The sequence below is a fragment of the Panthera leo genome, chromosome A3 (genome assembly GCF_018350215.1).
Source record: "Panthera leo isolate Ple1 chromosome A3, P.leo_Ple1_pat1.1, whole genome shotgun sequence".
Taxonomy (NCBI): Eukaryota; Metazoa; Chordata; class Mammalia; order Carnivora; family Felidae; genus Panthera; species Panthera leo.
The window spans coordinates 21282331-21294526 of NC_056681.1; the positions used below are offsets into that span (position 1 = coordinate 21282331).

The following is a 12196-nucleotide window of genomic DNA, read 5'->3' on the forward strand; positions in this document are numbered from 1 at the left end:
AAAGCAATTCAATAGATATTAATATACTTTATGTCTCCTTCCCCCCACTGGAATACGAATTACACCAAGGTGGGGACCCTGTGTGTTGTGTATCATCTCGTATTCCTAGCATTGAGCTCAGGATCTGGCAAATAATAGGGGATCAATAAATATTTGTTGAATGAACAATTAAATAGTTACCAACTCCCCACTTGGGTCAAGACCATGGGTAATCATACTTCTGTGTCCCTATCAGTGGCACCCACCCATGTAGCTATCACCACCATAACAAACTAGCTAAAATATTTCTCTGGCCGCCACTGTGTTCATCTCCATCGTGTGTGTGTGTGTGTGTGTGTGTGTGTGTGTGTGTGTGTGTGTGTAAACTACACAGAATTTCATGGCTTTGCTCCTGAGAAATGGGGTACTATGCCCACCCAGTTAAAACAATACAGTAGTGGGGCCCCCCGGGTGGCTCAGTCAGTTAAGTGTCCAACTTCGGCTCAGGTCATGATCTCCCGGTTCGTGGGTTCGAGCCCCGCATCGGGCTCTGTGCTGACAGCTCGGAGCCTGGCGCCTGCTTCAGATTCTGTCTCCCCCTCTCTCTGCCCTCCCCCTGCTTGCACTCTGTCTCTCTCTCTCTCTCTCTCTCTCTCTCAAAAATAAATAAACATGAACAAATTAAAATTAAATAGATAAAACAATACAGTGGTTTAAAGCCATCCAGGCTCAGCTAAAAGTTTCCTTTTCCAAATGGCAGTCTTAAGTTCAAAGCCCCTCGTATTTGTGCAGAAAACATTTGTCAGTAGAGTAAATGCACAGCTAACGGTCTCTGGGCTTCCTGAAATACAAATGCCCCTGCAGCTGACAGGATTAAAGGACCCCATGTTTCTGTTGACATTTTTTCCCCCAACGTGGTCATCCAATGAATTCATGTCTAGCAAAGAGGTGATTGGTTATTCATTCTGTTTGCCACCGCTCCCTTGCCAGTTCCCTTCTGCTCTCCTCTGTGTCCTGGGGGCTGGCCTCTGGAGATTCATCCCTCAGGCTCCCCTGCTGTCTGGCTGATGAGGGGGTGCAGGCAGGAATGAGCGAGGGGTTGGGGTATTTACCGGGTGTGTCCCTGCTGTGCCACAGGGACAGGGTGTGTGAGTATACCTGCCCCAGGGCCCCTTCTCCAAGGTTCCAGCTCTTTCTAGGCTCTGGCAACACCCTTCTCTCCCCTTTCACCTTCACCCCTAGGGGTGGTAACAGCTCCCTACTGTCGTCGGTCTCCAGGAGTTTCAACACCCCTTGTTGAACACCCCTTAGCCCTGTCCACACTCCAGTTAAGATTCTCTTCATCAGATTCTTATCAGTTAGGCCCTGTGTCCTGCCAGGATCTGGGCGATGCAGTGACAACCCCAGCGGAGGGAAGGCAGTCATCTGGGGACTGGCATTATTCATTCGATGTTCACTGAGCATCTCCTCCGGGCAAGTCACTTTGGAATCCTGGGTTGCCATTAAAGGCCCTCTTGCCCAGGTGCCAGCAGACTCCCTCTTAAAGGGCCAGATAGTGCACATTTTTGGCATCGCAGGCCACACGGTCTCTGTTGCAACGACTCAACTCTGCCCTTGCAGCGCTAAAGCAGTTGTAGACGACATGGGAGTAAGTGAGTGTGGCTGAGTGCCCATGGCTTTATTTACAAAAACACGAGGCAGACTGGATCGGCCTGCAGGTTCACTGACCTCTGATCTTGATGAACCTTAAATCTTGCTCTTATGCCCCACTGGGAGCATCCCTGGGTGGGCCGGATGTCGAGGCATCTCCGAGAATCTCCAGCAAGCATGTGGAGTCTCTTACCTTAGAGATCCAGAAATGTCGATGCTGACGTGGCCAATGGAGTTGCTGCAGTGGGTCACAGAGGCAGTGGGTCGTCCAGACTGGTCCTTGCCCAAGTTCAGGGAAACCGAGATGGAAATGCCATCCACGCGCACGTCGAAAGTACCATCGAGGGTGCTGATTGGGAGAAATGGGAAGCAAATGTGTGATCGGTCCCCTGTAGGAAGAGGAGCCAATAGAATGCAGACCAGTCCCCAGTTCCCCACTAACTAGACCAGTCCCCAGTTCCCCACTAACTAGCTGTGTATCCTAACTGAGCCTCTACTCTGTCATGAGCTAAAACAGCGAGCATTTATTGAACATCTGCTGTGTGCCAGGCAGGCACGCTGCTAAATGCCTTACATCTGCTCTGTTATTAAATCCACAACTGCATCTATGAGATGGGTTAATATTGACCCCATTCTACAGATGATAAAATAGAGGCTTAAGGATAGTCATATCTGGGTCCTTCCTAGACGGGTTAAGAACCCAGAAATGGAAACCCAGAGTGGGAGGACCTGCCCTTGCCCAAGTCTCACCCAAATCCACTCACATGAAAGCCTTTTTCACCTTCCAGTTCCCGCTGACAGCCACGTAGTTATTGGACAAGGAGGCTGTGATCCCCTGCGTTGGGCGTAGTCTCAAATCCGAGTTCCTGAGCTCGAAGCGATGGATCTTCAGTCTGGAGAAGGAAGGCAGACTATCAAACCCAGAAAAGCCAGGTGCCCATTAGTCCTCCACACGAGGCTCTCGGCTCTAGGGTTGTTAGTGATTCGCTGGTTTTATGAATTTCTGGCTGCTTCACTATCCTCTACTTGGCTCTTCGGTTCTTTTAACACCTTGGAGAAAGTTCCCTATATTAGATTCCCTCCATCGAAGTTCCTCGTGTGGATTCTGCTTTTTCGGCTGGTCCGTGATGGATACAGTCACCCTACCCGGTACATAACCCCTCCCTGTGGCCATTTGAGTTCGTGGCTCTTGTCAAATCAACACTCATTAGTTCACTCAACCAACATCCATTGAGACCCTGTTCTGTGAGACCCGGTTCTAGGCACAGGAGACACAGAGATTCACAGCTCAGCCCTTGTCCTTGAAGAACTCCCAGTGGATGGCAGATCTGGATGTGTTAACAAACTAAAAAGTATCTCACTGCGAAAACCAGATGCAAGGATACTGTAGGGCTGTGGGAAGGGCTATTGACCTTTAAGTGGCATGGCCTGATCCCTCATCTGGGCAATCAGGAGAGTACCTGGGGGTCTCTGGCAGAACAAAAATCTAGGGGTACTTTCTATAGGACTGACCTCGCGGGGCTCATAAATGGTTTCTAAGGCTCTCCTTCCCATCCTGATGATTCAAGAAACATATAGAACCTTCCAGAAGCCCCACAAGAGCTGGCCGTGATCCTTTTGCCTTTAACCCAAGTGATGATTCCATGTTTATTTCCTCCCACCCCGTGAACCTAGGCCCCCATTCTTCTTCCTCCGCTGCCCCTGCAGTGGAGAATGGAGACCTCACCTGTAAAACTCATAGCTCACGCTTTTAATCCAACCGACTTTGAAGCTTCCTGAGAAATCAGGCAACTTGATCGTGGACAGCTCCTTCTTCAGGGTGGCTATTCCATAGCGGTGGGCTGAGGGGAAATGGGGGGAGTCAGCTCATTCCCTGGGGGGCAGCCAAGCGTAGCAGTCGGATGCCTGGGCTTTGAAATCACACGGCCTGGGATTGAATGTAGGACTTGTCATTTACTATTGGTGTGCTCCCAAGCAAGCCCCTTGAATTCCTTGAGACTCGCTTCCCCCCACCCGTACAATGGTAATAACAATGATACCACCCTACGCCTGAGAATGAAATTAGATCATGAATTCCAAGTGCCAGGTAAGTGGCAATTGTTATCTATTCATTCAACAAGGTCGTGGAAGCAATGATACAATACCGTGGGAGCTTTTGAGGAACGAGTTACTGCAGTGTAGTCAAACCTTCGGGGTTTTCACCATCGCCTGGACCCTGTGTTACCCATGCAGATTCCCAGGCCTCGCTTCCGTCGGTAGTAGGCGGATCTTCGGAATCCACATTTTACCGTGTGTCCCAGCAATTCCAGAACAGTCCGCTGGCCCCCCTGGGGAAAATGGCGGTCTAGCCCCACCCTTAGCCTCCGCTATTCAAGATGAGGAAACTGAAGCCCAGAGAGTGACATACCCAAGGTTTCTAAGATCCCTTGTCCTGGTTGCGACACCACTCTGGTGGGCAACAGCCGCACCAGAGGGATGGCCGACCCCCTTACCGTATTCCAGGCCTTTTCTGGTGATTCTGGCCACGAACCCAGGATTAGACGCCCCTTCTGCAAACCCAGAGACCTCCGCCAGCAGCAACAGGGCCAACACCACAGAGGACGGCCTGGCCATCATCCAGTTTTCAGCAGCGTCCTGGGCAGAGGTTGGCCAGGCTCTCTCCGTAGGAGCCTCCCTTATTGAAGGTGACAGCAGAACTGAGGTGCTTATAAAGCCAGGGGCCAGAGGAGGAACTGAGCCAGCTGGAAGAGAAGACGGGGAAAGTTCAAGGCTTTGGGCCAGTCCCGTTTTTAGCAACTTGAGACGGGGAGAAAGTCGCCTGTGGAATCGTTTGAGGTTTATTTCTGGCCTAAGGGTAGCGGAAGTGGGACCACAACCCCCACCCTCTTCCTCTTCTAAACTCTCCTGCCCAGTGCTGCCAGAGGAGCCTTCCTGCCACACCTCTCTCGTGATGAACACCTCCATTCATTCTCCGTTATTTACAGACTGAAATGTCAACGCCCCGTTGTTTGGCTCTGGCGCGCCTCTCCAACCAGACCTTCCACTGCCTTAGCCCGCCAGGCCTGTGCTCTGGCTCCACGGGCCCCCCCGCGTTCTCCCCGCTGACGTCTTGCAAGATGATCTCAAGTCAGGCCACACGTACGACAGATGGATTCTGCGACTCTAGGCTCCAGACAGTTGTAAATTTTCTCTTGTTTTTTATTGTTTTTGTTTTTAATTTTAACGTATATTTATATCTTTATTTATTTTGAGAAAGAGAGAGGGAGAGAGAGAGAGAGAGAGGCAACACAAGCAGGGGAGGGGCAGGGAGAGGGAGAGAGAGCGAGAAGCCCAAGCAGGCTCCGTGCTGTCAGCGCACAGCCAGTCGTGGGACTCGCACCCACGGAGCGTGAGATCCTGACCTGAGCTGAAATCAAGAGTCAGATGCTTAACCGACTGAGCCACCCAGGTGCCCCTTGCCTACATTGCGTTAAAGCAACTTTATTAAGATATGATTTGTATGCAATAAAACACGGACATTTTAAGTGTAGAGTTCCATGAGTTTTGACGCAGGTATTTACCGGTGTGATCACATCACGGTCAGGATAAAAACATTTGCATCACCCTGGGAATTTCCCTCGTGTTTCTTTCTTTCTTTTTTTTTTTTTTAACGTTTTATTTATTTTTGAGACAGAGAGAGACAGAGCATGAACGGGGGAGGGGCAGAGAGAGAGGGAGACACAGAATCGGAAGCAGGCTCCAGGCTCCGAGCCATCAGCCCAGAGCCCGACGCGGGGCTCGAACTCACGGACCGCGAGATCCTGACCTGAGCTGAAGTCGGACGCTCAACCGACTGAGCCACCCAGGCGCCCCTCCCTCGTGTTTCTTAGCAGCCAATCGCTGATCCCCCCTCTTTTCCCAGAAAACCACTGGCCTGCTTCCTGTGACCATCCATTCATTTTGTCTGTTCTAGAACTTCGTGTGAGTGGAACCATGCAGTGTGCATACTGACTGTGGTAACCGGCTTCTTCCATACAGCATTCTGTTTTTGAGATTAATCCGTGTTATTTATGTGTCAATACTTCCCTCCTTTTGCTCGTAGAGTAGTGCTTTACACAGCAGCACGATCAATCCGTTTATTGCCTTGTCTTGTATGTTTAATTTTCTTCAAATAAGAAGTACCTTCACATGGCTCAACAGTCAATCAATGTAACAAGATGTACAGCGAGCAGCCTGGCTCTCGACCCTCTTTTGCATCTTCCCGGCTCCCATCTCCTTCCAGTCGAATCAACATAAAATTCCACTGTGGGAAGTGCTAGGAGACACCGAAGGTGCTTCGACGGCTTCTATTCCAGGGCCCGTGGGAGCCCAGAGAGGGAGCAATCAAGACAGGAGACAGTGCTTGGTTTGGGTTTCGAAGTAATACCCGCAGGAGTCTGGCAGACGGCCACAGGGTGGAAAGGTATCCTGGACAGAGGGAACAGCACCAGCCGGAGCACGGAAGCCTGAGGCAGCACTGTGCATTCCAGAAAGCACAAGGAACTGTGGGAAAGCAAAGGGTTAGGGGTGTGTGGGGAGGGGAGAGAGTGATGGAGAACGAGGAGCACACACGGGCAGAATCTCCTCTGGAAGCACCTTGGTCAAGTATGAACACGCAAGAGTTTTCATTTCCCTGTAATTGACAATCCCTATGTTGTGTTAAATCCCCCTTTTGTCCTGCACGGGGGGGGGGGGGGGGGGTGGTTCTTTCATGACATCTCAGTCCTGATTCAAACCCTTCCATCACGGTCGGTTGAAGACTTGGTCCTGTCCAGGTAAACCTGCATCTCATATTCTACCACGTAATGTTCTCCCTCTGCCTCGTGCAGACTTCCGGAGGCTCTCGTGGCTCGGAGCGAGCAAGCGCGTATGTGCGCGCGTGTGTGCATGCATGTCCACACGTGTGTGGTTGTATACGAGCGTGTGTGTGTGCATGCGTGCGTGTGTGAGCTTGCATGGGTCTGCCTGTATGCGTGTGCATGCAGGGCGGTTTTCTCTTTCCCGCACCCCTCCCTCTTCCCTGCTCTGACCTGTAAGGAGGGGGGGAGGGGCTACCCGGGGGAACCGGAAGTCCTCTGTGTTTATCTCCGTGGCAGTGAGGTGACCCTTGCTGAGACTCATCAGCACCCACCAAACCGGGTATCTCTCAGCTCCGAGTGGGTAAACGGAGGCCCCCATAGGTCCTGTTAGTGACAGACTTCAATTCCAAGCAGCTGCCCCAGACAAAACTCAACCCTTGGGAGAATTGTCCTCTATTTGCGGCCCCCAATTTCACGTCCACAACCCGAGGCCTGTGGCCAGAGTTGAGTCCGGTTTCCTTCCCCTTTGGAAGACGGGACATCAGGGAGGTAGTCCTTGCCTCTTCTTCGTCTGCTTGTTATCGAGCCGACATTTCTAGGGGTGGTTCTCCTGGGGGCCCTTTTGTCTCGACTTTGTTTAGGGGGACAGCCAAGAGTCTTTCCCTCTCTCCCATCAGATGGTAGGGAGAAGGGATAGGAGGGGGGCTTTGTTTACAACTTCCTGGAAACAGTTTCACCAGGAGCCTGGCCAGGTGGGGTTTGGGTTCTGCCCTGAGGTCCAGCAGCAGTGGGAGGATGGAGAAGATCTCAGTTAAGGGTGCCCATGTGGTTGGCCTCCGGAAGGATTCGGGGGACAGATCATACTGCCCATAGTAGTTGGCTAGGGCCCCTGTGACCGCGTGAACAACCGGGGGGATTAAATAACAGAAGTGTGTTTTTTCACAGTTCTGGAGCTGCGACGTCTGAGCTGGGGTATGGGTGGCGCGGGGTCCTTCTCAGGGCTGCGAGGGAGAATCTGCTCCAGTCCCCTTCCCTCACTTCCTGCGGCTCTCTGCCAGTCTTCGGCATTCTGTGGCTTGTAAACACATCACCCCGAATTCTGCTCTCATCGTGGCGTGGCATTTTCCCTGTGCACGTCTGTCTCCAAATTTCTCTTGCATAAGGACACCAGTCACACCGGCTTAGATGCCCACCCGACTGACCCATCTTAACTCGTTACCTCTGCAATGGCCCTATTTGCAAACAACATCACATTTTGGGGTACTGGGGGCGAGGATTTCAGCATGGGAGTTTGGCAGGGGGCACACTCCAACTCGTAAGAGTGTCCCATCATCTGTAAGGAGTGAGGATGGCAGCAAAAGTCGTGGCAGTGCTGAAATCTGAGTCAAGGTCCCGTATGACTATTTCTCCGTAAGCCTGTATCCCATCCCCCAAATGGGCCTAACGCTACTGACCTTGTAGGAGTTGTGTGGGGATTAAACAGGAGCACATTTGGGAATGGCCTGAATGTCTGGTGCCTGCTGAGCCTAGGCAGTGAGGTCGTGTGCCCTGGGGACCGTTCCTTGAGCCGATCTCCTGAGACATCTCATCTTGCCAGAGACGTGAAGCCAGCAGCAGAGGAAAACTCCTAACTGTGGCTTTCACTTCTCCTGGCGCTGAAACTTGAGGTCATAGCCAGGAGATTGGAAGTTCATGTGTCAGAGCTCCAGGGTTAAAGCCCTGCAAAAGCTCTGTGCTGAAAACACGCCTTCGAGACGTTTTTACAGGCACTGCCCTCTTCATCGGGCCCCCCAGGGCCTCCTGCACCTGTCTCAGTGTTCCTTCCGCCACCTCATCCTGGGATTGGTCTCCTCACTGCCTCCCACCCAAGACCCTCTTCTTCCAAGGATAGGGGGTGCACACCTACCTGCAAACACCCACGGGAGGCCTAGCCACGGCATTTTACTTCTCTCCCTCAGTGGAACCGCTTGACCGCTCTCTTAGGTCCATCCCAGGCCTGCATAGACCTTGACCTGCAGCAGGGGCACTGTGTCTGTCACTGATCCTTTGGGCTCAATTCCATCCCGAGCTTCTTCCAGGACTGGGCTAACGCCCTAGTTCACCTGATTGCAAAATATCTTTATACGCAGTATCTATACACGATAAAAATGGAACAAATGATATCAAAGGGCGACCATAACTCTTCCTTCTACCTGTCCCCAGTCTTTCGGCTTTCTGCCCCAGAGGCAGTGTCTTTCTCATCCTTGCAGACGTACTTGGTGACCACAGACGCACGCATGGTAACACAAATTCTCTATGTCTGACTTTCTGCACTTGATAGATCTTGGAAATGGCTTCATAACAGCACATGCCGATCTGGCCCATCTAGTTTAATGATGGCAGAGTATCCCATGATAGGGAAATTCAGTTCGTTTGACCTGTCTCCTCTTGATGGACATCTGGATTAGTTCGATTCTTGCCGGGGCAAAACTTCACTGCGAACAATATCGTCGTGCCGATGTATTTGTGCGCATGTCTGTGGGAATTCTCCTTGGAAGCACATACGCTGGCTGGTGGGATATTTGCATTTACAAATTTTGCCAAATTGTTGCTATGTTTCCTTCTATCAAGTTGAACTCATTCACATCAGGTTGTTTCATCTAGGGAAAGGTTGGGGGCTTTGCCTCCGAAACTTGGGCCAGGAGCCAGAACCCACTGCTCGTTTGTGGCCTATCTCAGATCTGCTTCCTGTCCACATGGACCACCTTTCTTTTTTTTAAAAATCACTTTTTCCCCCGTCTGAAAAGTATTTGGTTCTATACTGTCAAAACCACATGCTAAAATACATATACCGGGTGTAAAGACGGTCTTCCATATTTTATTTACAACATATTTATTTACAACTTCCTTCCAACACACCATTGGACCCAGAATAGGCACTCAATAAATATTTGATGAATGAATGAATGAAAGAATGAACACTAGTAAACTTAAGACCTTGACTTTTCATCTCTCACACTCAAGTGAACAAAATGAAGAAACATTATGCAGGAACACCAAGTGGTTGCCTAAATCTGGGTTTTTATTATGTCCACTCCTCCTCCATGTGATTCTAGTAAATTCTGACTTGTCGAAGGCAGGCAGTATCGTTCCTTTGCCAGTGATTAACTTAGAAAAGGCATGCGATCCAATCCTGGCCACCGACAGGTGTAGAAGTCCCCCTGAGGAAGGTTTCCTAACGGACAGTACATAAGCTGCGTGGGGAGACATAGCCCGCGGCTGTTGGAGGTTGTCATGGAAGTACGTGATACCTGGAACTGTGGCAGCCACCTTGGGATATTGAGGGGAACCAGCCAAGGGTAGACTGACAGGCTGAGGATGGGTGGGTGAGGTTTTATGCCAGCACTGCCTCCCCTACCTTCTACTAGAGTCTCTGTCGCTTCTGTAACCAGTTTGCTCTACACCCCAGGGAATTTTCAGCCATCACACTCTTCTACTAACAGAATTCTAACTGAGAACTCTTTCCTCTTGCCTGCAAACTCTACACTTTGGCCCCGGGACTCTAGTTGACTCTAGAACTGTCAAGACAAAGTCTGATGCCTTTCACATACGTTTCATCCATATACCATTCCCTTTGCTCATCCCATACAAATTCATGGTGCACCTGCCCGGCACGCGCTAGAGCAAAGGTGTCATGGGAGCCTTGTCCCAAGGCTGGCTGCGACTCAGCAGTCGGGTTCCCGCTGGCAGTGTTCCCCTCTCAGTGAGGCTCTCCTGGGTGACCCCACCTCCAGGGGCCCCACCCCTGTGCCACCACCAACATGCTCTATCTGTGCATCAGTGAACTCTTCATTCCTTAATTTGTTGCACTGTCTTTCTTGAAGGACATTTTTGCTAGATATAGAATCCAATTGTTCTTTCCAACCCTCTAAAGATGTTAGATGGAGATGCTAGATGGAGCCTGTCTCTTGGCCTCCCTCGTTGCTGATGAGTCATGGATTCATGGATCCTTCAAATCACTGTGCCCCTGTTGTGACTTTGTGTCTGTGTGTGACTTCTGTCAAAACTTTCTCCTAATCTTTGTTTTTTAACAGTTGTATTATGATGTGACTGGGTGTGTTTTTTTAAAAAAAATTTTTTTTAATGTTTATTTATTTTTGAAAGAGAGAGACCAACAGAGTGTGAGCAGGGGAGGGACTGAAAGAGAGGGAGACACAGAGTCCAAAGCAGTCTCCAGGCTCTGAGCTGTCAGCACAGGGCGTGACGTGGGGCTCGAACTCATGAACGATGAGATCATGACCCGAGCAGAAGTTGGATGCTCGACCGAGTGAGCCACCCAGGTGCCCCTGGGTGTGGTTTTCTTTGCATTTATCCTGCCGGGATTAGCTGAACTTCTTGAACCTGCAATTTTATATTTTTCACCAAATTTGTGACACTTCTGAATTATGGTCATTATTTAAAAAACCTTTTTGGCCTCATTCACTCTGTTTTCTCTTTCTAGACCTACAATTACATGCACATTGGATCTTTTGACATCGTTATATTAGTTCCTGAGGCTCAGTTCTTTGTTTTTTCCCCCCCAATCTTTGCTCTCTCTGTTCTTCAGATTGGATACTTTTTCCTGAGGTTGCTCACTCCTGTTTTTCCCTACCATTTTCAATCTGCTGTTAAATCCATCCAGTGAGCATTAAGATTTCTGATATTGTAAGTTTTCAGCTCTTGGATTTCCATTTGCTTCTTCTTAAAAGTTTCTACTGAGATGTCTTATTTGTTCCTACACCATGAGTGTATTTTCCTTATGTCCCTGAGCACAGTTACAAGAGGTACTTTAAAATCCTTGTCGGGGCGCCTGGGTGGCTCAGTCACTTAGGCATCAGACCCTTGATTTTGGCTCAGGTCATGATCTCATGGATCTTCATGAATCTCAGGGACTGAGCCCTGCATTAGGCTCTGCGTTGACAAGGTGGAACCTGCTTGGGATTCTTTGTCTCCCTCTCTCTCTGCCCCTCTCCTGGGCATGCATGCTCTCTCTCACGTGCTCTCTTTCTCTCTCTCTCTCTCTCTCTCTCTCTCTCAAAAATAAATAAATAAACATTAAAAAAAATAAAATCCTAGGGGCGCCTGGGTGGCTCAGTCGGTTAAGCGTCCGACTTCGGCTCAGGTCATGATCTCACAGTTCGTGAGTTCGAGCCCCGCGTCGGGCTCTGTGCTGACAGCTCAGAGCCTGGAGCCTGTTTTGGATTCTGTGTCTCCCTCTCTCTCTGACCCTCCCCCCGTTCATGCTCCGTCTCTCTCTGTCTCAAAGATAAATAAACGTTAAAAAATTTTTAAAAAAATAAAATAAAATCCTTGTCTGCTAATTCTAACACTTTGATCCTTTAAGTGTTGGTCTCTTTTGATTGTCTTTACTTTTGGGTGCAGCTCATGTTTTTCTGCTTTTCGCACACTGAGTAATTTAGGATGTATTCTAGACATTGTGAATGATCTGAAAGCTTTAGATTTTGTTATGTTCCTCTGAAGAATATATATATTAAAAATATTTATATATAAATTTAAAAAAATATATAAATTTGTATATATTATTTATATATAAGTATATATTATTTATTTACATAAATATATATTATTTATTTATATATAAATATATTTATATATTATATTATATATAATTTATATATTTTAAATTAAATTAAAGTTAAAATTAAATTAATTAAATAAATTTAATTAAATTAAAAATTAAATTAATTTAAATTAAAAAATAAATATTTTAT

General features: G+C 48.9%; 1 protein-coding gene across 1 annotated transcript; it reads right to left on the bottom strand.

Moving 5' to 3' along the window:
* Window positions 1-938: 938 nt before the first annotated feature.
* Window positions 939-4291, bottom strand: LOC122214915 (lipopolysaccharide-binding protein-like). The gene is made up of 5 exons (XM_042930125.1): window positions 4122-4291; window positions 3356-3470; window positions 2394-2522; window positions 1823-1978; window positions 939-1043 (listed from the first exon to the last, which is right to left on the bottom strand). Exons 1-5 carry the CDS (start codon window positions 4243-4245, stop codon window positions 1016-1018), a joined length of 552 nt encoding a protein of 183 aa, XP_042786059.1. The 5' UTR covers window positions 4246-4291; the 3' UTR covers window positions 939-1015.
* Between the last annotated feature and the right edge of the window lie 7905 nt (window positions 4292-12196).